General features: G+C 38.7%; 1 protein-coding gene across 1 annotated transcript in view; it reads left to right on the top strand.

The window, feature by feature from the left end:
• Positions 1-2308: 2308 nt before the first annotated feature.
• The window catches only part of ZCWPW2 (zinc finger CW-type and PWWP domain containing 2), a 95996-nt gene continuing 71229 nt past the window's right edge, over positions 2309-27075 (top strand). The window contains exons 1-3 of the mRNA XM_040246342.1: positions 2309-4827; positions 17130-17480; positions 24931-25090. Of these exons, the coding sequence (XP_040102276.1) occupies positions 4814-4827; positions 17130-17480; positions 24931-25090 (525 nt within the window). The 5' untranslated portion in view covers positions 2309-4813. The remainder of the gene's footprint in view (positions 4828-17129; positions 17481-24930; positions 25091-27075) is intronic.

Raw genomic sequence — 27075 nt, 5'->3', positions numbered from 1 at the left:
ATGTGAGATGAGTGCAGTTGTGTGGTAGTTTGAGAATTCTTTGGCATTGCCCTCTTTGGGATTGGAATGCCAACGTAGGCTATTTAGAGCAGTCTAAATGAACTGGTGAGGAACTGAGCTGTTTGTAGCAGTAAGATTAGAAAGGGGGAAACACAAACACTTTTTTTATGACCAGCCTTGATAGCATATTGAAAAGCAGAGACGTTACTTTGCCAACAAAGGTCCGTCTAGTCAAGGCTATGGTTTTTCCTGTGGTCATGTATGGATGTGAGAGTTGGACTGTGAAAAAAGTTGAGCGCTGAAGAATTGATGCTTTTGAACTGTGGTGTTGGACAAGACTGCTGAGAGTCCCTTGGACTGCAAGATCTAACCAGTCCATTCTAAAGGAGATCAGTCCTGGGTGTTCTTTGGAAGGAATAATGCTAAAGCTGAAAACTCCAGTACTTTGGCCACCTCATGCGAACAGTTGACTCATTGGAAAAGACTCTGATGCTGGGAGGGATTGGGGGCAGGAGGAAAAGGGGACGACCGAGGATGAGATGGCTGGATGGCTTCACCGACTCGATGGATATGAGTTTGAGTGAATTCTGGGAGTTGGTGATGGACAGGGAGGCCTGGCGTGCTGCGATTCATGGGGTTGTAAAGAGTCGGACACGACTGAGCGACTGAACTGAACAAAATGAATTATTTCAATGGAGTGGATAAGGAAGTAGGCATTTTCGAAGTTGACCCTTGCCGACACCCTTGCCAACATTTAAATCTAGGCAACAGAGGGATGGATGGTTGGATGACATCAGCGACGCAGTGGACATGAGTTTGAGTAGACTCCAGGAGTTGTTGATGGACACAGGGAAGCTGGACATGCCTGAGCTGAACTGAACTGAACAGAAAAGCAATGTGAAAGAGAAACTTCACATTCAAAACTTTTTTTTTTTAATCTAGATGGGTGTTCTTTTTTTAATTAATTAATTAATGTATTTTTTTTTATTTTACTTTACAGTTCTGTATTGGTTTTGCCATACATTGACATGAATCTTTGAAGGAAAAGAAAACTCAATTTGGCCCAAGTTCAGTGTGCTTGAGTAAATCCAGGTGTCAAAGTTACATGGAATGTAGGTGTGCTGGTGAAACTCGAGATGGAATTCAGGGATTGAGGTAATTTGGTAGACATTTGCATGGGAGAGAAGAGTGGAAGCTATTTGAGTGAAATCTCCAAGGACGAAAATGTAAGTGAAGTTTGAAGACAGAGCCTTAGAAAGACTTATTCAGGGCCTTGGGAGAGAAAGAGCAACTGGTCAAGGAATCAGTAATGGTTAGAGGTTTAAGAATAAGCCTTTGGATTAGGTGATTATAAAACCTTTGGTTTCCTTTAAAAGAAACTTAGCAGAAACCAGGTGGTCAAGCATTTAAGAGTTGAATAGATGCCTAGGATTTATGGTACCTAGTTTATACTCTCACTTTTTGTTATGTGACTCTGGAATTTTCTCTAGAGGAATAGACCCAAATTTCATATTGTGTATCTAGCTAACACACAAGCATTTTAAAATCAAGACCCAGAAGACTGTATTACTTCTGTTCACCAAACCTTAAACTTGCCCCATATTTGTGTCCCTCTACTTGGTCATTAACTCCACTTTTCATCCACTCACCCAAATGGATGTCTAAGATTTATGTGCCACTGTCTTCCCTTACCACTAAGACCCTTCCCCTTGCTTTCAAAACATTTAAGAAAATGTTTGGCTGATTATTGCTATAGACTGAATGATTGTGTCCTCCCCTAAAACGTGATGATAATAGGAAGTGTTAGGATGGTATTGGGGAGGTGATAATGTAGTGAGAGCAGAGCTCTCATGAATGGAATTAATTCACTTATAAAAAGAGAACCGCCAAACTACCTTGCCCATTCCTCCAAATGAGGTTACTATAGAATGCAGCCATTTATGAACCAGCAGTGGGTGCTTTCTGGATACCAGATATATCAGGGCCTTGATCTTGGATTTCTCAGCCTCCAGATCTGTGAGAAATAAATTTCTGTTGTTTATAAGTCACCTGGTCTGGTATTTTTGTTATCGCAGTCCAAAGAAAGACAGAAATTGCTACCGAGGAAAGGGGAAGCTGCTGAAATAAATACCTAAAAATGTGGAATTGGCTTTGAAAGTGGGTAAAAGGTAGAGGCTGGAAGAGTTTTGAGATTCATTCTAGAAGAAGCCTGTGCTGTGCTAAGTCGCTTCAGTCATGCCTGACTCTTTGTGACACTATGGTCATAACCCACCAGGCTCCTTTGTCCATGGAATTCTCTAGGCAAGAATACTGGAGTGAGTTGCCGTGCCCTCCTCCAGAGAGAAAAAGTCTGCATTGCCACAAATGAATGGATTGTTGAGGGCAACTGTGATGTGAGCCCAGAAAGAAAAGGTGAGAACTGTAGAGAAAGCGTCAGTCTTCTTGGAGAATACCCAAGTAATTTTGAACAGAATTTTGGTAGAAATGTGGACAGTAAATGGGGCATTCTGATGAGGTCTCAGGTGGAAATGAGGAACATGTTATTGTGCAATGGAGAAAAAATGGTCCTTGTGATACAGTGGCAAAAACTTGGCTAATTTGTGTTCATATGTAGTGTTTCATGAAAGGTAGAATTTGTGAGTAATGAAAGTGAATATGTAGCTGAGGAAATATCTAAGCAAGGCTTTGAAGGTACAGCTTACCCTCGTTTAACTAAGTAAAATAATAAGTTCCTTTATCTCTGTTGCACTGTGGAGCTGTGGACCAGGGCCACCATCATGAAGCTGACCAGTAAAGCCCAGCTGAGCCACAGGCACTTGACTCTTAACCTGTGAGAGCTACTGTGTGGGCTGCCTTCAAAGCCATATGGGGACAAGACCAGCTATATCCTATAGGGCCCAGCCCCTACCTGGCAAAACTATGCGGTTACCTACCCTAGTAGGTCTGGAAGGGGTCCACAGCCCCGGTGTGCCTGGAGGGAGAGCATAGAGCCAAAGATTATTATCCAGAATTAATGTTTAGACTTGCTTGGAACCTTTCATTCCTTTCTTTTTTATTTCTCCCTTTGGAAAGAGAGTGTGTCCTATGCCTGTCCCACCACTGTATTTTGGAAGCAGAGAACACGTTTAATTTCACAGGTTCACAGATGGAGAGGAATTTGCCTCAAGATGAATCCTGCATTCAGTCTCACCCATGTCTGATTTAGGTGATACTTAGATGAGACTTCGGACTTCAGATTTTTTGGGTTGATGCTGGAAGCAGCTAAAACTTCTGGGAATGGAATAAATGTATTTTTCATGTGAAAGGAATGTGAATTTTGGGGCCAGAGATGGAAAGCTATAGACTGAATATTTGTGTCACTTCAAATTCATATTGAAACCTAATCCTCAATGTGATGCTATTAGAAGGTAGATGCAGTGGGTGGTGATTAAATCATGAAGACAGAGCCTTTACGAATGGGGATTAGTATCCTTATAAAAGAGGTTCCAGAGTGATAGTACTCTTGTTATCCCTAGAGTAGTGGTTAACTAATTTGCAAATTAAAAAGTGGTAGAGTTGTCTGGCTGAAAGTTGAGTGTCTGTAACCATTCATAACTATTGCATTAAATGAATGAATGAATAAACTAATAGCCTAAACATGACTGCCTAATTTTTTTTTTTTACTCAACTGTATTATTATTTTTTTAATTTTTATTTTTACTTTAGTTTACTTTACAATACTGTATTGGTTTTGCCATACATTGACATGAATCCACCATGGGTGTACATGAGTTCCCAATCCTGAACCCCCCTCCCACCTCCCACCCCATATCATCTCTCTGGATCATCCCCGTGCACCAGCCCCAAGCATCCTGTATCCTGTATCGAACATAGACTGGCAATTAGTTTCTTACATAATAGTATACATGTTTCAATGCCATTCTCCCAAATCATCCCACCCTCTCCCTCTCCCTCAGAGTCCAAAAGTCCATTCTATACATCTGTGTCTCTTTTGCTTGTCTCGCATACAGGGTTATCATTACCATCTTTCTAAATTCCGTATATATGTGTTAGTATACTGTATTGGTGTTTTTCTTTCTGGCTTACTTCACTCTGTATAATCGGCTCCAGTTTCATCCATCTCATTAGAACTGATTCAACTGTGTTCTTTTTAATGGCTGAGTAATACCCCATTCATCTGCTGTACCCCAATGTTCATTGCAGCACTGTTTATAATAGCCAGGACATGACTGCCTAATTTTGAATAGATATTCAATGTTTTTTATTTTCTAAAATATAATTTTTAAATTTTCTTTTGAATTATCTAGCATAGTATATTAGCTAAGTTATGAAATAAAAAGTTGAAAACAGAAGTTGAGTAAGGCAGGTATACTCAGCACAGCTCTGCATTTGTCATCCTCTCTTTAAACTGAAGTGTGCAGTCCTGTCTCTATGATTTTATAGGGCATCCCGCAGACTCCATCACTCTCTTACCACAGTTTCTTTCTCCTCTTCATTTGTACCTTCTGTGCAGGTAGCAATCATGTTCTACTTTCTTTTATATTCCTTATTAGGTTGGTGAAAAAGTAATTGTGGTATTGAAACATGAATTTTAAATCATTAAAACTAGGCTCAAACATATCTTAATTAATCAAAATGGGAACCGTTACATTCAACACGGTTTTGCCAACAAGAAATAAGTTTGTTTATTCTTATAGCATAAAAATCCATGCTTTGGAATTCCATGAATTCTTGGAAAGCATTTTCTGCCTCCTGCTGGTTATGGAAGCATTTTCCCTGCAAAAAGTTGTCAGGATGCTTGGAGAAGTGGTAGATGCTTGGTGAGAGGTGAGGTGAATATGACAGTTGAGGCAAAACTCTGTAGCCCAGCTTGTTCAGCTTTTGAAGTGGTGGTTGTGCTATGTGTGGTTGGGTGTTGTCATGCAGAAAAATTGGGCCCGTTCTATCCACCAGTGCCAGCTGCAATCATTGCAGTTTTTAATGCGTCTCACCAATTTGCTGAGCATATTCCCAGATGTAATGGTGTTGCCTGGACTGAGAAAGCTATAGTGGATCAAATCGGCAGATCGCCAGACAGTGACCATGACCTTTTTTTTGGTGCAAGTTTGGCTTTGAAAAGTGCTTTGGAGCTGCTGCTTGGTCAAGCCACTGAGCTAGTCATTGCTGATTTTCATATAAAATCCACTTTTCATTACTCATCACAATCCAATCAAGAAATGGTTCATTGTTGCTACGTAGAGTAAAAGAAGATGACGCTTCAAAATGACCGGTTTTCTTTATCATCAACTCACGAGACACCCACTTATCAAGCTTTTTCACCTTTCCAATTTGCTTCAAATGCTGAATGACCATAGAATGGTTGATGCTGAGTTCTTTGGCAACTTCTCATGTAGTTGTAAGAGGATCAGTTTTGATGATCCTCTCATTTGGTCATTGTCAGCTTCCAGTGGCCAGCCACTGCGCTCTTTCATCTTCAAGGCTCTCATTTGCTCTGCAAAATTTCTCGAATCACCACTGCAGAGTACGTTTGTTAGCAGTTCCTAGGCCAGGTGTGTTGTTGAGGTTGCGAATTGTCTCCGTAACATGTTTATGACCCATTTTGAACTCAATAAGAAAATCACTTGAATTTGCTTTTTGTCTAACATTGTTTCCTTTGCCTAAAATAAATATAAAATAAACAGCAAGTAATAAGTCATTAGCAAAAAAAGCAAAGCAATAAATGAGCATTAAAGTAATGTATAACGTAATCACCTTTAAGAATATATTCCAGTATCGAACAGCAAAATTCAACAATCCAAAACTGCAAATTACTTTTGTATCAACCTAAATACTTTATTTGTATTTTTAGTATTCTCTTCAATATGCTGTTTCTTTGTAGAAACATATTTTAGTATTCATTTATTTATTTACTTATGGCTGAGCTGGGTCTTCATTGCTTCGTGTGGGCTTTCTATAGTTTCAGACAGTGGGGGCTACTCTCTAGTTGCTGTGTGCAGGCTTCTCATTGCAGTGGCTTCTGTTGTTGCTGAGCATGGGCTGTAGGGCACGGGGCTCCAGTAGTTGCTGCATGTGATCTCAGTTGTTGCAGCTTGCAGGCTCCGGAGCACAGGCTTAGTAGTTGTGGCCCAAAGGCTTAGTTGCCCTGCAACATGTGGGATCTTCCCAGACCAGGGATCCAGCTGGTGTCCCCTGCATTGCAAGGTGATTCCCAGCCACTAGACCACTGGGAAAGCCCTGCGGAAATATTTTAAAGTGACTTCACTTTGTGAGGAAAATTCTGGATAGTATAATCTGTATATATGTTTTAACTAGTTAAATATAGCTGATGTGGCAATAATTTTGAAAACCAACCAAATGCTGGAGAAAAGGTAATAGAAATAATGAGAATCTGGTTTGAAAAGAGTAAGTATTTCATAACCTGTGTTATACATTCTATTAGCCTGGATAAACTATCACATCTAAAATACCAAGAGGTTTAAGTTTGACACAATTGAAAATGAGTATCACTACTTAAATAATAATGACATTTTCTTGGTATTAATTTATCTTCTCAGTATTATGCACTGACTTCCTAAGAAAATCTGAAAACTTTATCTACCATTTAAAAGTAATCTTTTAATCCCCTTAACATTTTATAATAGGCTATCATAATGGATTTTCCTAAGCTTTCCACTGATTCAGCGTAGTGAACTTTTTTAGAGTGCTTTCTCCAGTGGTTCTAGGATGGACAGAATCCTAGGCAATTGAGTGATAGATAGTAATATCATGCTCTGCTTTCTTTTATACCTCTTAGCTTTCATTATTTGTTACTAGCATTCTCTTCAATATGCTCTTTCTTTCTAGGAATATTTTAAGGTGACTTCACTCTGTGAGGAATAATCTAGGTGACAGAGCCTGTAGATCTGTTTAGCTAGTTAGAAATAACTGCAGTATGGAAAAGTGAATGGGTCGCTGAAGGGCACCAGATACTTTACATGTGGTGCCTCCCGTCTTTCCAGCAGGAGGCCTCACATCCCATTTAGAACATATGACCTGCTTTTATATGGTCTGAGTGAGGGTTCTAGTATCAATTTGATATTAAATACTAAGAAATCCTATTTTTCTTATTAAATAATAAATTGAAGGTTCTTGAATGAACTTGTAATGGATTATCTCACTGTTTCTAGAACTGTTTCCCAACTCCTTACCCTCGGCTTAGTTGTCCCAATACCTGCTTTAGACTTATGAGTCTCCCTCATCTCTCTTTGTATTTGAACTTGGGATTGGTAGCCCTTTACCCAGGGACCAGCGTTATCTCCTCCTACTGTTACCAAATCGCAAGTCCGTGTGCCCGATACACAGTGAGGCCCATCAATACTAAAACATTAGAGTTTGGAACAGAGAAAGATTTATTACAGATTTATACAAAGAGATGGGTGGCTCATACCCTAAGAACCCCGAAGTTACTGAAAACTTTCAGCAAACCCCTTTAAAAGCAAAAGGTGGGGGAGGGGCATGGTTCGTCGTTACAAACTTTTTGGTGTCAAATCCTTTGCTGTTGAGGTCAGGTCATGGTGAGGTAACAGTCAGGTAATGGTATTCTTGTGAGTCTCTACCAGACAACTTTTATTCTCGGTCCTGACAGAAAAGGGCAGGGTCTTAAGGTACAACTTTCACCCTCCAAGGTCCCAGTCATGGCCTTGGATCGCAGGTGGCAGCTCTTGTAGGGCCAGGTCCCCACATCCTGCCGAGCTGCCATTGCTGAGGGAGCCAGGTGCCCAACTCAGCTGGTCTCCAGTCTCCTCAGGCCACCCAAATGGGGAAGACTGGGTCTCAGAGAGTGCGACCCAGGCAGGAAGTCACAGAGACAGGAAGGGAGAGCGGTTCACTGCTGCCTCAAGGACTGGGGCAAGGCTAGTGGGGGACCTTAGTGAGGGCACTGGAGCCCTGCAGGATGTAGTCCCCAATCTCTTCCCTGGGCACTCCACCTCACCTGTTGGCCCAAGGCTAGGTGAGCTGGAGGGCCTCCAGGAGAAGGGCTGAATCTGCCTCTTACCTCACTGTCCACCTCACAACCCCCCCACTCCTCTGTTGTGTAAATCCCCTCACTAACTCATTAACAGTTGGTTGCTTGTGGGCAGGGCCCACCGCTGCACTGTTCAGTGGCTGAGCGGACCTCTAACAGTGGCTCATTGACAGTTGTTGAATGGGTGGGGCCCACTGAGGCCCTGACTAATAGGTGAACAGGACATATTGCCTGGTAACAGGATACGAAGTAAAGATGCACAGCAGTGGCTGCTGTGCTAAGGACTGAGGTCACTGCACTCTGTTACAAGTTAGAGATATTACTATTACTGTTTAAAATTTCCTGGAGCTCATTAAAAGTAAAGAAAACAAAATACAAAGGACGTCACCAAGACAGCAGAGTGAATACAAGGCATCAGACTTTTCTTCCTCCCACAGAGGCACTGAATGAGCAGCTCCACACAGATCAGTTCCTTTGGAGAGAAACATAGAAACTAGTTTAGTTCCTCCTATGGCTTCCCTGGTGGCTTAGAGGTTGAGGCATCCGCCTGGAATGAGGGAGACCCGGGTTCAATCCCTGGGTCGGGAAGATCCCCTAGAGAAGGAAAATGGCAACCCACTCCAGTACTCTTGCCTGGAGAATCCCATGGAGGGAGGAGCCTGGTAGGCTCCAGTCCATGGGGTTGCAAAGAGTCAGACAAGACTGAGGGACTTCACTTCACTTCACTTCACTGCACTTCACTTCACTTCACTTCACTTCACTTAGTTCCTCCTACACATTGAGGTGACTGAGGAAATAACCACACTGAAATGAGTAGGAAAAGCTAAGATACATTCATGCCATAAACCTTTAGTTTAACCGCGGAGGAACCCAGCAGTTTCTCCCTGAGAAACAGATGGTTTGGACCACACAGCTAGTTCCTCAGCTTTTATGGCTGCTACCCAAGGGACCAGCTCCTAGATCACCTAGCTCTGAGAGCCAATGGGAATCAGCATTTGTGCATCCACCAGGACCGTGTTTAGCAAACGGATCGTTTTAAACAGAAGTGCAAAACACTTAACCTTGGCTGTACCCTTGGACTCAACACAGAGGGACCAGAATAAAACACAAAATTATCATTTTCTCCGTGGAAGGAATTTAACTGCATACTTTTCTAGTTGCTGCCCAAGAGTTGGGCTTCTAACCAGCTTGCATCTGGAAGCTGATTGTCCTCTTCCAGGAGCCTGAAAGCGCTTGTGAGCACTTTCCTCTCCCTCTCTCCAGTTATAAAAGTGAGTGTCCAGCTTCTTTCTAGAAGGAGCTCGTCTGTGCATCTAGCACCCCAACTTTTATGACTGCCACTCAAGGGACTGGCTCCCAAATCACCTAGCTTAGAGAATTAAAAGGGCTTGGCATTCACTGTCCTCTTTCACCATAGAAAACAAGTAAGCAATTTCTAACATATGTATAAGCACGTCCTGCCAGGCTTATCACAGAGAGAGCAGGCAAAAACACAAGTCTCAGTTTTCCCTAAAAGGGATTTGACTATATACTTTTTCAGCTGCTGTCTAATGGTTCTAATTAATCTGCCTCTGGGAGCTAATGGGGCACATAATTAGTAGTAGTTCTGTGAGATCCTGAATGGACCTGTGGAAACTGGGGTGAGACGAGAGAAGGCAGAAGATCAAACAGAAGAAAGGATCAATGAGCTTGAAGATAGTTCACTGGAAATCATACAGTCAGGGAAGCAAAAAGAACAGAAAAAAGTGAAGACAGGGAGTGGAATAATATATTGAAAGTTCTGAAAGAACGTACGAAAGAAAGAAAACTGCCAATCAAGAATAGTGTTTCTGGCAAACTTGTTCTTCAGAATTGGTGGAGAAATAGAGATATTGTTAAAAGGAGAAGGAATTCATCACCACTAAACCTGCCTAACAAGAAATGCTAAAGGAATTCTTCAAGCTGAAATGAAAGGATGCTAATTAGGAATATGAATATATAAAAGTATAAAACTCACTGATACAGGTAAATATAAAGTTGTATTAAAAATAATATATGATGGTATTATGTAAATCACATACAGCTCTGATACAAAGGTAAAAAGTCAAAAGTATTGAAAATCTCTGTAGATACAATAATTTGGGGGCTTCCATAATAGCTCAGGTGGTAAATAATCTGCCTGCAATGAAAGAGATCCTGGTTCAGTTCCTGGGTTGGGAAGATCCCCTGGAGAAAGGGATAGGCTACCCACTTCAGTATTCTTGGGCTTCCCTGGTGGCTCAGCTGGTAAAGAATCCTCCTGCAATGTGGGAGATCTGGGTTCAATCCCTGGGTTGGGAAGATCCCCTGGAGAAGGGAACAGCTACTTGCTCCAGTATTTTGGCCTGGAAAATTCAATCAACTGTATACTCCATGGGGTAGCAAAGAGTCGGACACAAATGATTTTTATTGGACACATAATATGGAAAGGTGTAAATTGTGACATCAGAACATAAAAGGTGGGGACAGAGAGTAAACATGAGGAGCTTTTGTATGTTATTGAAGTTATCAGCTTAAAACGAACTATTATAATTGTAGGATGTTTTAGGCAAGCCTCAAAGCAAAACCCTTTGGTAGATATGCGAAAGATAATGCAAAAGGAATCCAAGTATACCACTACAGAAGAAGAAATAGATCTATAAAACACTTAGAAAAAAATTAACAAAGGGGCAATAATAAGTTTTTACCTGTTAAAAATTACTCCAGATGTAAATGGACTAATTCTCTAATCATAGACTGAAAGTGAAGGGAAGGAAAAAGATATTCCACACGAATGAAAATAAAAAGAGACCCAGAAATAGCTATTCTTATATAAAACAGAATAGAAGTAAAAAATGTAAAAAGTGTCAGGGTTGCTATACAGTGATAAAGAGGTCAATTCATCAAGAGAATATAATAACTGAAAATATTTATGCACCCAGTATTGGAGTATCTAAATATATAAAGCAAATATCTGAAGAGAGAAATGGACAGCAGTACAACAGTAATTAAAATTGAAATTGAAAGTTGCATGCTCCTTGAAAGAACAGCTGTGACAAACCTAGACAGTATATTAAAAAGCACAGATACCACTTTGCTGACAAAGGTCCATATAGCCAAAGCTGTGGTTTTTCCAGTAGTCTTGTATGGATGTGAGAGCTGGACCATAAGGAAGGCTGAGTGCCGAGGAATTAATATTTTTGAACAACAACAATAATAGGGGATTTCATTACCTGACTTTGAACAATGAATAGATCATCCAGACAGAAAATCAGTAAGAAAACTTTGGACTTAAATTATGCTTTAGATGAGAATTCCACAGATGTATACAGAACATTCTATCTAACAGCAGCAGAATGCACATTGTTCTCAAATGTACATGGAGCATTTTTCAGTATATATCATATTCCAATACTATCAGGCATCTTTTCTGACCGTAATGGTGTGAAACTAGAAATCAACAACAGGGGAAAAACTGGAAAATTGACAAATACATAGAGATTAAACAACATGCTCCTGAAAAACCAGTTGGTCAAAGAAGAAATCAGAAACCTGAAAATGTCATGAGACAAAATGAAATACAACATACTAAAATTATGGGATATTGCAAAAACAATTCTAAGAGGGAGGTTTCTAATGATAAATGTTTACATTAAGAAGAAAGACCTCATGCAAACTAACTTTACACTAGAAGGAACTAGAAAAACAAAGAGCTACGAAGCCTAAATTTAGTTGGAGGAGGAAATAACAAAAATCAAAAATAAATGAAAGATTAAAAAAATAATAGAAAAAGATCAGTGAAAGTAAGAGTTGGTTTCTTGATAAAAGACACAAAACTTTAGCTAGACTAGCAGGAATAAAAAAAGACTCAAAATCATAAGTGAAAGAGACTTTATAGCTGAGCCACAGAAACACAAAGGATCCTAAGAGACTATGACAAAAAATTAGATGCTAACAAATTGAATAATTTAGAAGAATGGATAAATTCCTAGAAGCATATAACCTCCCAGGACTGAATCAGAGTGAAATAGATTGGAATAGATAACAAGTAAGGTGATTGAATCAGTAATCTAAAATTCTCCCAACAGAAAAGTTCAGAACCAAATGACTTTATTGGTAAGTTCTATCAAAAATTTAAGAGTAATTAGTGGGAATTCCTTCTCAACCTCTTTCAAAAAATTGAAGAGAACAACTCCAAATACATTTTACAAAGCCAGCATTAACTTGATACCAACATCATAAAAGAACACCACTAGAAAAGAGAACATCAGACTAGTATACCCAATGAACATATGTGCAAAAATCCTCAATTTTCTAGCAAACAATTGAGCACATAGAAGGTATCATACACCAGGAGCAAGTAGAATTTATTCATAAGATGCATGGATGGTTTAACACTTTAAAATGAATAAACATAATACACCCCAGCGATGGGAAAGGTAATCACATATTATCATCTCAGTAGATGGAGAGAAAGCATTTGACAAAAGTTAATATCTCTTGATGATGAAAACTCTTGACAGATTGGATGTAGAAGGATTATATTTCAATAAAATGATGACCGTATGTAACAAGCTCACAGGTAACACCATGCTCACTAGTGAAAAAGCTTTCATCTAAGATCAGCAACAAGACCAGGGTGCCCACTCACACCACTGTTACTCAACGTGGTACTAGAGTTTCTAGCCAGGACAGTCAGGCAAGAAAGAGAAATAAAAAACGTCCATATCTGAAAGGAAGAAGTAAAATTTTCTGTTTGTAGAATACATGATCTCATATATAGTAAACCCTGAGGACTCCACTAAAAAATTGTTGAAACTAATAAATGAATTCAAAGTTGTAAGATACAAAACAAACCAACAGAAATAAGTTGCATTTCTATACAGTGACAACAAAGTAGCTGAAAAAGAAATGAAAATAATTAATTTACAGTTGTGTCCAAAAAATGCTTAGTAATAAAGTTAATCAAAGGTGAAAGATCTATAAACTGAAATTATAAAACATAGATGAAAGAAACAGAAGGCAAAAATAAGTGGAAAGATATCCCATATTCATAGATTAGAAGAATTTATATTGTTAAAATGTCCATACAACCCAAAGTAATCTACAGATTCCATTCATTCAATCCCTATCAAAATTCCAGTGATATTTTCACAGAAATAGAAAAAATCCTAAAATGTGTATGTAACCATAAAACTCCAAATAGCTAAGCAATCTTGAACAAGAAGAGAAAAGTTGGAGGCATTCTACTTCCTGATTTCAAACTATTTTACAAAATTGTAGTAATCAAAGGGGTATGGTATCAGCATTAAAAACAGACACAGATCAGTGGAACAGAATACATAGCCCAGAAATAAACCCAGGTATATAGAGGTCAACCAGTTTTAAACAAAGGTACTGAATGGGGAAAAGATAGTCCCTTCATTAAGTTGTCTTGAAAAACTGGGTGTTCATATGCAAAAGAATGAAATTGGATCCTTAACTTAAACTGTACACAAAAATAAACTTGAAATTTATTTTTGGATTAAAGACAAATGTAAAACCAAACTGTAAAATTCCCAGAAGGAAACTTAGAGGAAAAGTTTCTTGAGATTGATTTTATCAATGATTCTTTGGATCTGACACCAAAAGCATAGGCAACAAAAGTAAAAATAAAGTAGGACTACATTAAATTAAACTGTTTCTTTGTAGCAAGAGACAATTAGTTAAATGAAAAGTAGCCTACAGAATGGGAGAAAATATTTGTAAACATTTTAAAAAGTGATTAATATCCAAAATATATAAGGAACTCAAACAGCTGACACAATCAAAACGTTTAAATCTTAAAATGGGCCATTTTTCTAAAGAAGCTATATGGCCATTGGGTATATGAAAAGATCCTTCACGTCAATAATCATCAGGGAAATGCAAATCAAAATCACAGTTAGCACTTCACATCTTTTAGGATGGCTATTATCAGAAAGTCGAAAGATAATAGAGATTGATGAGGGTGTGAATACACTGGAAACTTGTAGGTGGGAACACAAAATGCTGCTGGTGCCGAGGAGACAGCACGGAGGTCTCCGCAAAAAATCAAAATAGAACTACCATATGATTCAGCTACCCCACTTCTGGGTATTTATCTAAGATAACTGAAATCAGGATCTCCAAGACATATTAGTACTCCCATGTTCATAGCAGTACTATTTACAGTAGCCACGATATGGAAACAACCTAAGTGTTAATCGATGGACAAATAAAGAAAACACAATGGAATGCTGTTCAGCCTTAAATAAGGAGAATGTTCTACAACATGCAACAATATGGATTAACCTGGGGGACATTCTGCTAAGTGAAATAAACCAGTCACAGAAAGACAAATACTGTGAGATTCCACTTATATGTGATATCTAAAATAATCAAGTTCATATAATCAAATAGTGGAATGATTTCCATGGGTGAGGAAAATGGTGAAGTAAGGAGTTCTAAATTAGCAGGCATAAAGTTTTAAGTAAGAAAGATAAGTAAATGATAGAGATCTGCTATACAACATTCTACCCATAATCAGCAATACTCTTTAAATTGACTTTAAAATTATTAAAAGGGTAGATCTCATATTAAGAGTACATCAGTTCAGTTCAGTTCAGTCGCTCAGTCGTGTCCGACTCTTTGCAACCCTATGAATCGCAGCACGCTAGGCCTCCCTGTCCATCACCAACTCCCGGAGTTCACTCAGATTCATATCCATCGAGTCAGTGATGCCATCCAGCCATCTCATCCTCTGTCGTCCCCTTCTCCTCCTGCCCCCAATCCCTCCCAGCATCAGAGTCTTTTCCAATGAGTCAACTCTTCGCATGAGGTGGCCAAAGTACTGGAGTTTCAGCTTTAGCATCGTTGCTTCCAAAGAAATCCCAGGGTTGATCTCCTTCAGAATGGACTGATTGGATCTCCTTGCAGTCCAAGGGACTCTCAAGAGTCTTCTCCTTACTAAAATATAATAGAATTAATAAAGTTTTAAAAAGACTTAAAATGAAGCATCAACTCAAAAAGAGAAAGATAAGCTCAACAAAGAATGCCCAATGAAAGTGGAAGGAAAGAATAAAATACAGCTATTAATTAATGTGAAAGAGGAGAGTGAAAAAATCTGGCTTAACACTCAACATTCAAAAAACCATATCATGACATCTGGTTCCATCATTTCATGGCAGATAGATGGAGAAACAGTGGGAACAGTGACAGACTTTATTTTCTTCGTCTCCAAAATCACTGCAGATGGTGACTGCAGTCATGAAATTAAAAGAGGCTTGCTCCTTGTAAGAAAACCTATGACCAACCTAGATAGCATATTAAAAAGCAGAGACATACTTTGCCGATATAGTCCATCTAGTCAAAGCTATGGTTTTCCAGTAGTCATGTATGGATGTGAGAGTTGGACTGTAAAGAAATCTGAGTGCCAAAGAATAGATGCTTTTGAACTGTGGTGCTGGAGAAGACTCTTGAGAGTCCCTTGGACTGAAAGGAGATCAAACCAGAGTGTCCTAAAGGAAATCAGTCCTGAATATTCATTGGAAGGACTGATGGTGAACCTGAAACTCTAATACTTTGGCCACCTGGTGGGAAGAACTGACTCACTGTAAAAGACCCTGATGGTGGGAAAGACTGAAGGCAGGAGGAGGAAGGGACGACAGAGGATGAGATGGCTGGATTGCACCACCAACTCAATGGACATGAGTTTTTGCAAGCTCTGGGCGTTGGTGACGGACAGGGAAAACAGAAGAGTCTGACACTACTGAACCACTGAACTTGGTTAGTGATGTTGGACAGTGGATAGTGATAGCAGATAGTGACATTCATTGTGTGTGTGCTCAGTCATGTCAGACTCTTTGCGACCCTGTGGTCTGTAGCCTGCCAGGCTCCTCTGTCCATGGAATTTTCCAAGCAAGAATACTGGAGTGGGTTACCGTTTCCTACTCCAGGGTATCTTCCCAACCCAAGGATCGATTCTCCGTCTCTCGCATCTCTTATCTCCTGCGTTGGCAGCAGATTCTTTACCACTGAGCCAGCTAGGAAGCCCCAGTGGTGGTCTACTAAATCAATACAGTACCTGCAAGTCTTTCTCTAAAAATAGATTTGTATTTCAAAGTAAGTTACTAATAATTAGTTTTACTTATATTTTACCTGTATTAATTATTAATTATTTTAATATACACATAACATTATTAAAGCTGGCAGTTAGGGACTTATATAATTCTAACGTCTTGAATTAATAGTGAATAAAATCACCTGAATTAATAATAAAAGGCAAAATAATAAGCAAAATATTCCTTTAATTTTTAAAAAATTTCACATTTTCATATAGTGAAATATTTTGCTACCTTTGGTTTTCTTCAGAGTTAGAAAAAGAAAGGGATCAAGTCTACACTTTATACATCATATACCCAAGAGGCAATACTACCTAGTGGATAAGATCACAGAATTAGGGAACTGCCTGACTTTAAATCCCAACTATATCATGTACTAGCTCTGGGACCTTAAACAAATTACTTGACTTTTCTTAGCTTTCATTTTCTCTCTGAAAATGGTCACACTGAGGTTGTTGGGAAGGCTGTATAAGTGGTGTGCATTGAATAGTATCTGGCCCAGAGTCAGCACTGAGTAAGATTTACCTCTTATTACAGTGGCTTAACAGTCAAGAATCTGCGTGCGATGCAGGAGATGCTGGTGCAATCCCTAGGTCAGGAAGATCCCCTGATAAAGGATATAGCAACTCATTCTACTATTCATGCCTGGGAAATCCCTGGGCAGAGGAGCGTGGCGGGCTAGTCTATGGGGTTGCAAAGAGTCAGACACGATTTAGCGGCTAAACAACAACAATGGCAAAAGTACTGGGTATCTATTAGACGTATATTGAGTAGTAGTAGAAAAGATACTATAGTTAACTTTCCTTATTTTTAATTTGGGAGCATATTATGACCAGAATGACTGAGGCTTCTCTTTTCTTCCTTTGTCTCTGGGTGGGTGGAAACATGACATGTTCAACATTTTCAGAGGAGAGGTGGGCAAACAAGGTATAAAAGAGCTACTTCTCGAATTTTGGCCTGAGCTCTCTCTCCTTCTCCCCTGAAATCTTTATTCTGTTGTTTTCTAGGTTAAATGCACTTACAGAAAAAGGAAAATTTGATAGTGAGATAATAGAATGTTGTAATATGGCAATGGATTCCTCAGTGGAGAACAACATGTATATAAACAAAGTGTGGGTTCAATGTGAGAATGAAAGTTGTTTGAAATGGAGACTGTTATCAAATGAGGATATAGCCAAAATCAATCACAATGAACCATGGTACTGCTTCATGAACACTGACTCAAAGTACAATAAGTGCTCTGTTTCTGAAGAAGACTTTCCTGAAGAGTCTCAGCTTCATCAAAGTGGGTATAAGATCGTCTATTCACAGCTGCCTCTTGGAAGCCTGGTTTTGGTAAAATTACAGAATTGGCCAAGGTAAGATTTTTGTTGGTGTTTTCTAATAAACTTTTGAGGTATAGTCTTGCTAAGTTTATTAACTTTCAAAACTTTTCAAACAATCAACTTCTCTGTTGTTGTCTAACTTATTTATTGTTTTCTGATCTCATTGTTATTCTTTCCCTGACTTGTTTGGGTTTAATTCTTCTTTGTCTAGTTTCTTAAATTGGAGACTTGGATAACTGATTCATATCTGTTTTTCTTCCAGATATGGGCACTTAAAGCTATAAATTTCTCTTTAAGCACTGCTTTAGGTATATCCCACAAGTTTTAATATGTTTTGTTTTATTACTATTCAGTTTGTGATTTTTTCTTTGAAATGAGTTATTAGAATTGTGTTTTTAAATGACCAAATACGGGATTTAAAAAATATTGTTATTGAGTTCTAATTTAAATCTCTTGTAGTCTGTTTCGTTGAATCTTGTTTTATGGCCCAATGTGGCCTATCTTGAAAAAAATTTACATTCTTTAATTATTGCCTAGATGCTTAAAAGATCTTTTTTCTTTTGATTTTTTTACATTTACTATTTTATAGCTCAGTGTTTCCCATTCTGGGTTGATTGCTCTAGTATGCAATACGCATTTTCAGTATGCAGTTTCAAGTCTTTTCATCTCGATTATGTCTTTCTTAAATTATAACCAGTTTATTCTGTTTCATTGCTTTGATTGTATGTTTGGATCCCTGTACTGATGGTGAATCTTCTCTGGTGAGCTTTGGTATTACTTTTTCTTCAGGAGTTTTCATCTTTAAAATTTACATATTTTCCCTTTCCATATGTTATTTTTCTGAAGGAGTTACCAGTTCTTGTGTTCTTCTAGTTCAGTCTTTATTGAAAAATTTAAAATTTCTTTCAAGAGTTTTGCCCCTTCTCTTTTCAGATCTTCCTTTTCTCCCATCACCTTGTTTTCATTTATATTCAGCTATTCGCCATGAAAAACATTAGATGTTTGTTTCCTAGGGAGACTGTGATGGGCAACACAACACAGAACACACACAAGAGGCTCCAAGCCAATACTGAGACGCGTGCTTTTGCTCTATCACTTCCTGTTACGGGCCGAATTGTGATTCCCCCAAAGGTCATGTGTTAAATCTCTAACCTCAGAATGAGAGTGTATTTGGAATGAGAGCCTTTAAAGAGGTGGTTAAGTTAAAAGAGGCCCTCATCCAGTCTGACTGGTGTTCCTGTAAGAAGAGAAACTTCGAGCACACAGTAGACAACCAGGGCCGTGTGCAGAGCATAGCCCATGAGAAGATAGCATCTGCAACCCCGGGAGAGGCCTCCAGGAAAACCAGCCCTGCTGATACCTTGATCTGTGACTTCTAGCCTTTAAGACTGTGGAAGAATAAATTTCTGTTTGTAAGCTACCCAGTCTGTGATATTTTTCTATAGCAACCTTAGCAAACCAATATACTTAATATCTTTCCAGATGTAGAAATTTCTCAAATATGTACCTTTTGTTACTCAAGAGTTTTTCTAGGGATCAAATGTGAAATATTGTTTAAAAATACATATATGTTAATTGATATGCACATATAGTAGTTGATATATAATTATACATATATAATTGTTGTTGTTTGGTTGCTAAGTCGTGTCCAACTCTTTGTGACCCCATGGACTGTAGCCCACTGGGGTCCTCTGATCATGGGATTTTCCAGTCAGCAATACTCGAGTGGGTTGCCATTTCCTTCTCCAGGGGATCTTCCTGACCCAGGAACTGAATCTGCATCTCTTGCATTGGCAGGCAAGTTTTTTTACCACTACGTCACAAGGGGAGCCCATGTAATAATAGGGTGGGCTTTAAGAGGAGCTAGAGTTATGTAAGAACAAATGTTTTCAAAGGCCTGAATATGAGCACTTATTTTTGAAGTTACTTATGAAGGTATTTGTAGTCCCATGCTATTTTTCATATCTCTAACATTTTGAAAGCAGAGCATTTATATTTACTAATGGAAATTCTGAAGGTTCAGTAATTCTAATTCAAGAAACGGATTTGAATCTTGTCACTATGTCTGAAATATTACATTAGAAATTTGATTAGGAATTTCTTTTTCAGTTTTGTGCTTATAACTGAGGGTTAGAGTTTGAAATACGAATGAAGCATATTTTACTCCAGTCCATAAATTACCTCTAATCTGTGATTACGACCATCAAAATGCTGCAAAATACAGCTGTACCCACCTTCTTGCTTACTGGAAAGAGTGAAATACATTTTGCTATGTAATCACATAAATTTTTCTTTATAAACTAACTACAAATGAACACAGACTTAAAGTACAGACTAAGAAACTCAAATCTATTGCTTTATTGCTTATTCAGTACCACAAATACATAGAAAGATGATAACAGGATAAACTGCAGTAGTAGAATATAAAACTGAATTAACTTACTAAAAACAGCCAAACATCAGTTCTTAATTAAGAAATACAGGTACTGAAATTTCAAATGGGAAGACCAGTCAACTGGCTACAGAAACACTTGGCAGTGTAGCATTATGTGTGTTAATTGTTAGCCTTTGCCCTTACCGCTAACTGAAGGCTCAGAACTCAAATCTTATCAACGTCTTGGAGTTATTCTTTCTCAGAAGAGTTCACACTCTCCTATAAAGCTAAAAAAGCTAAAGAGAAATTGATACAGAATCAAGAAACACCTGCTTAATCACTGTATAATAAAAGCAAATAATAGTTAAGAGAACATCACTTTCTTTGTCTGTGGTCAAGCTCCATGAAAAATCTAATTGTAATAGTCCTATTTGTTGCCACATCATAAAATAACACACACTTATAAAAATGCTTATGCAGTCTCTTTCCTCTGAGTTATTCCCATTTGAGCTTGAGGATGGGGCTGTCTTCACTGCTAGGAACAGAAAACCATAATGTTTAAGGAGTCTTGGAGCAAAGAAATTAAAAGTAAAAAAGAACTTCATATCTCAGTATAGGAAAATACAATGTCAAGCAGAAGCTAGGCATTTTACACAGATGTTTTGCAAAGATTTCTCATAAATATGAAAATTAAAGAAAGTACATTTGCATTCTAAATACTATGGGCTAAACAGTTCAACTCTGTCTATAAGTTAGCAAGCCAATCCAGTGTTACTTTTTAGATATAGTGTATATATTTAGGGCTTCCCAGGTGGCGCTAGTGGTAAAGAACCTGCCTGCCAGTGCAATAGATGTAAGAAACCTGAGTTTGATCCCTGGGTTGGGAAGATGCCCTGGAGGAGGGCACAGCAACCCACTCCAGTATTCTTGCCTGGAGAATCCCATGGACAGAGAAGCCTGCTGGGCTGCAGTCCGCAGAGTCTGACACGACTGAAGCAACTTAGCACACACACATGTATTCATTCATAAATCAGATCTCTACTACATCTTTTTATTAATAGTATTATAAAATATTATTTGATTTTTATTTGCATACTTACATACTTTTGTATGCAAATATGTGTATGTATGTGTAGAGATGAGAAATTTCCTTTTCCCATTGGTCTCTGCTGTTAGGTACAACAAAAAGATATCTTGGCAAATATAACAGTAAGTTAGTGATGTCTCCAACTCATCCATTTTGTTTCCTATAGATTAAGGATGAAGCTCAAGTAAAATTTGCTGTCTCCTTAAACATCCAGACTACAGTTTGAAACATGTATTTATTTCTTTTCATTGGTTATAAATATATGGCAGCCGATATCACGCTTAAGCTTCAACTTCTGTTGCAGGCAGTAGCTATCTTAGATCATTTCCACTGGATAAGGAAAGTATAAAACATCAGTTTCTTTGTGATATATTTTCTGTTCTTTTGAAATTTCTTGTGCTGCCTAATTTTCCCACTTCCTGCTGCAAGTGGATTTCAATACCCAGTGTCTGTTTGACCTTGCTGTGTTTGTATATTTTACCTTCCACCATCCACAGGCTCTGAGATTGACTGTACATTTTTCCTTGTAATTCTGATATCCTTCCCTTGGGTTGTTGACTCTTACTTTCCCTGTCCACCTTTCAGCCCCCACACAGCACTTCAGAATTTCTTCTCAATATGAACATGAAACGTCAGGAAGTAGAAGTGCACAGTGTCCTATCAGCATTGACAGTTTTGGAACTCAGATTGAGGTCAGAGTGAGGGTGAAACTGGACATCAGCTTCTTTCTTCAGTTACAGCAAATCAGAGCAGATGATGGATGTAGCAGCTGGAGAGAAGTAATCAGGTTTTCTACATCTATTGCCTCTGCTCAGCTTTCCCTGTCGTTTGGTACATTCTGTTTTAGCTGAGACATGCAAACTTGGAGTCAGATAATTCCTTTGCATCCAAGTTATTTGGGCATTTGATAATGCTTTTCATAATTCATCTTTCAATCAGTCTGCAGTGTTTTCTGTAATATATTTCAAATAATGAGCAGAAGCTTTTCTGTTGGCATCTAATTCTTTTTAAAAGTCATCTCTTTATATTTTATAGAGTAATTAAATTGAATACTCTTGGACCCAATAGGTTTTACTTAAAAAAAATAGTATCAGAATTTGTGTCAGAAAAGTAGCAGCTCATCTAATACATAAAAACTGCCAAATATTTCTTTTTTAATATAAATTTATTTATTTTAATTGGAGGCTAATTACTTTACAATATTGTGTTGGTTTTGCCAAACATCAACATGAATCCACCACGGGTGTACACGTGTTCCCCATCCTGAACCCCCCTCCCACCTCCCTCCCCACACATCCCTCTGGGTTATCCCTTCTTTCATGTGTTAAATATCAGAAATCCATTTTCTGAGGCTGTTTTAAACTGAATGGAGTAGGTACTGCTTATAATTTGGTATTGGGTTGGTAGTAATCCTTGTTAAAATTTCAGTAAGGTGCAAATCACCTAATATTAAACATGACCCCTTTATGTTTTATAAAGAGTTTAAACAAATAGAATGTAACAATCACAGTTGGGTTACTTTTACAATAGTTATTGATCATGTTGAAGGACCCACTTGTTCCTTGATTTCTTGTAATTGGGTGTCTTCATTGCAGCTGCCACTCAGTCGTTTATCTACCTGTGAAGTCTTCTTTTGAGTGGACTCCTTCAGAAATGTAGATTTCTAAAATAGGTTTAAAATATAAATTGAACTCAAGTTTCTCTCTTAAGCACAGTCCAGTACGAGTTGCCAAATACCAGTAAGATGCTGTGATGTGAGCCTGGTGACAACCAGGTGGTCCTCTTCATTTAGGTTCTGAACTCTCACTTGACTCTCCGTTATCATTCCCACTTCTGCCCAAGCATTCGACTTCTTTGGATGTCGGGTTGTTGGACTTAGTTTTCCATTCTCTGTCGTCTCCACGTGTTCTCAGTTGTGTCTCAATCTTTGCAACCCTGTTGGCTGTAGCCTGCCAGGCTTCTCCGTCCATGGGATTTCCCAGGCAAGAATACTGGAGTGGGTTGCTATTTCCTTCTCCAAGGGATCGTCCCAACCTGGGGATCAAACCCACATCTCCTTCATTGCGGGCAGAAGATTCTTTACCACTTGAGCTATCCAGGCCCTTTCATTCTCTAGCCCTTATTTTCTCACAATTCCAGGGGCTAGAAGTCTGAGGTCAGGGTGTCAGCAGGGTTGTCTTCTGAGGCGTCTCTTGGCTTGTGGGAGAGTCTCTCTTTTTTTCTTCTTGTTGTCTGTCCTCTGTGTGTGTCTAGATCCTAACCTTTTTTATAAGGAAACTAGTCATGTTGGATTAGGGCCTGCCTTTTAACTTGGTTACTAGACCCTATCTCTAAATAGAGTCACATTCTGAGATACTGGGAGTCAGGACTTTGACAAATGAATTTGGGTTGGTGAAAGGGAAAGTCAGGTAGCTCAGTCATGTCCGACTCTTTGTGACCCTGTGGACTGTAGCCCACCAGGCTTCTTCGTCAGTGGGATTTTTCAGGCAAGAATACTGGAGTGGGTTGCCGTTTGTGTTGGTAGGATGACATAATTCAGTCCATAATGATGGTACTTTATAATATTTTAATTTGCCAAAACCCCAAAATGTGTAAAGTGTATGTTCCTTTGAACTTTGAAACAGCACGGTGAGGACCCAGAGTGACAGTAAGGCCTAGTTACCTGCTAGAGGCCTCATGTCTGGTACAAGGCAGAACAAGATACTGGGCCTTCTAACTTGAACTTCACTGCCTCTCTCTCTCTGCAGTACTGCAAACTGAAGTAGAACTTGATCATCGTACAGATTTTTGTATGCTTGGCTGTATTAGCCATGCATATTTTGAATCTTGATCTGTAAAGTTTAGTCAGATTGCTACTGTGCATCCCTTAGCCACAGGCTTCCCCAGTGTCTCAGCAGTGAAGAATCCGCCTGTAATTCAGGAGCCACAGGAGACATGGGTTCGATCCCTGGGTTGGGAAGATACCTTGAAGGGAAAGGCTACACATTCCAGTATTCTTGCCTAGAGAATTCCTTGGACAGAGGAGCCTGGCGAGCCATAGTCCATAGGGTCGCAAAGAATCAGACACAGTTGAAGTGACTGAGCACACACACGTGCATTCCTTAACCACAGCTTGCTGATCTTCCTTCTTTATTCTCTGAGCAGTAGGTCAGAGTCTTCTGTGATTGTAAGAAGGCTAAAACTTAGTGGATCTATATGCTGTTTTTGCCAAGTGGGAAACTGAAACATATCAAGGAATTTCTGAAGGTTGTGTCATGAAAGAATGCACCCCTAGAGATTTGTTTTTAGTGAAGGATAAATGTTATTCGCAGTCTTCCCTGGTGGTTCAGATGGTAAAGAATCCACCTGCAATGTGGGAGACATCGGTTTGATCCCTGGGTTGGGAAGATCCCCTGGAGAAGGGAAGGGCTGCCCACTCTAGTATTTGCAGTATTGAGGATGCTTACCATTCGGTCACTGCCAGTGGAACATATGTGGTGGGGAGGATAACTGCTGTGGTGGGAGGCTAAATGCAGAACTGCTGCTTTTGTTTCTGCTTTTCCCAAAGTCACTACAACGTCCAGTGTCAGCACAACCCGAGTCACCAGTCCCCTTTGGCATCCTGGTTCATGGATTGCTAGCTCTCTCCTACCAAGTCAGTGGGTTAACATTTTAGTAGTTGATCATTACAGTTTGTGACAGTTGATTCAAGCCTGCCATGAATCTGATGACCCTTTTTCTCTTAACTTTACTGTTAGCAGTGCCTGGAAATCATTCTTTTGTCTCATGATTCTTTCTTCTCACATCTTATGAATATCTTCAGTATGTGACTGTTTCAAAACTTTCTGTATTTACAGAGATACAACTGATTACTTGTATCAATTGAATATTCTACTTAAAATACTAACGTATGAATATATTTAAAATTTGTAAAAAAGTTATTAAAATTCAAAGAAGGAAGTTTGACAGATGATTGTGATAGATGTATTAATGTCTGCCCTTTTTAAAACAAGAAGATAATTAAAAATATTTTCTTTTGAAAGTTGGCCAGGGATACTTTGCCCTGACCCTTTTAAAGGGAAGTATGTGACCTATGACCTGGATGGAGATGTTGAACAATATCACGTAGAATTCCTGGGTGATCCACATTCGAGATCATGGATAGATGCGGCATTTGTTGGACATTATAGTATCACATTAAAGGTAGGTACAATAATGTCAAAACTGTATTCTTCTACTTGTTTTTAATGATGACTATTTTCTCTCATATCCTAAAACGTATATAGTTTTTTACTTTTATGTTTATATGAACAAAATAGTATGTACTATTTGTTTAAACTCAAATATTTGTATTTTTAAAACAGCCTTTTCAAAGAAAGTATGACTATAAAAATAGCCATGAGGTAGTTTTAAATTTTATTTCTCTAATGGCTATATAGTATAAAACAGAGCGCTCTCCATAATTGCCTTTTGAAACAGTTTTAAGATTATCATTTGATAATTTTTCAGTTCTCTTGAGAAAACTCTTAAGTTATAGCCCTAACTCACAGGAAGGATTAATTATGGAATGCAAGCAGATTTTTTTCAGATTTCAAACAGAATATTTCATTATACTAACTCCTTCAGTATTTTTTTATTCTTTTAAAACTTTTAAATCACAGTCTACAATTAATGAATAGACTGAACTCTCAAGTTGATGAGAGTAAGTGAATTGAACCTATTTTCATGGGTTTGGTTTAGTTGTTATAAATTAATTTAATTATCTATATCTGTATTCTAATACTGAAACTTTTCATCTGTAAACTATGCTTTCATTAGAAATCTGATTAAAAAGTAGATGTCAAAAGTGTGAACGCCTTTGACTCGATTTGGATGGTTCCTATTGTAGAGTGAGAAGTATATATATATTCAGATATACATAAAAATGTATATGCATTTAAGACATGCCATTTAGTCCACAGTATAAGTAAATCTGTGGAAATTTGAGGTACTTGCAGTGAGGTATGGACTTGACTGACTCTCTGACCATACTGTGTCTTTGTTCCATTCAGCTTGGCAGCAGTGGGCAGGGAAGGCTGATTGAGTAGAAATGTTTGTGTGGAGTGACACCACATGCATTCCTTGCTGGTGGCTGTGAGCCAGTCGTGTTGGTAGGAGGCACCTCTCCGCTCACTTGTTGCCTGGGCACTTCTGCTGACACCCTCAGGAGACAGAGGGGAATGTTCTCCTTCTCTGCTCCTCCCCTTTTCTAAAAGACACAGAAGCCTTCCAGCTTCTCATGGAGCAGACCTTAGAGTCCCAAATGTTTGACAAGTGTGATAAAGAGCATAACATTCTCCAAAAATTCTATTTAAACATACGTAAAAAAGTGTAGACAGAAAACAACAAAATTCTGTAAAGCAGCTAACCTTCATTAAAAAATGAATAAATTTTTAAAAATCAATGTGTATTTTTAGTTGTCTGAACTAGTATTACTCTCAGGATTTGAGTTCTGTCAGGGTAAATTTAAGTAGTCTGATTCCAGTGAGCATACCGTTGGCCCCTGGGACAAGGAAAATATCTGCTGCAAAACAAAACTAAACTCAAGAATAAGAACCCATAATAAGGTCTGAAAACATTAAAGCAAACTTAGAAAATTTTGCACATACCAGGAATTCAGGGTGCTTAAATTAAACAGGTTCCTAAAGCAAGAATGAGGACAGAAAAAATATAGCATTTGTTTCATATCTCTGGTGCCTGGGTGAATAACTGCCTGGGTACCCATGGACTCTGGGAAGGCGCTTGCCTCTGCTGTGACTCACAGTACCTACCTATAGGCTCTTATCTCTTACTCGCTTCTTGTTTGTATCTTCTTCTTCCTGTCCTTTCTTGGAGCTGATAAAATGAGAATGCTTTCTTCTGTGAGTCTCTTCTCTCAGGACTGAAAGTTTCGTTTCCCTTTACCTCAGTTGGCACATGCCCGGCTGTCCTGCTGGGCTCAGATCCCCTACTCCTGGCTACCTAAGGATCTCCACTTGCCAGGAAGGAGACTCACAGATGACTGACACCGCATTATTCCAATGAAAAATCAGGGAGCAGAAGGGAAAGAGGTCAGCTCAGGAAATGCTGACAACCATGAAAGGAAAATGGTCAAAAGTCATCCATATAAGAAATCATTTCAAAATGAATAACGTCAAACTACGTAATAC

This window comes from Oryx dammah, unplaced genomic scaffold (genome assembly GCF_014754425.2).
Source record: "Oryx dammah isolate SB20612 unplaced genomic scaffold, SCBI_Odam_1.1 HiC_scaffold_9, whole genome shotgun sequence".
NCBI classification, from domain to species: Eukaryota; Metazoa; Chordata; class Mammalia; order Artiodactyla; family Bovidae; genus Oryx; species Oryx dammah.
This window is presented reverse-complemented; position numbering and strand designations above follow the sequence as displayed.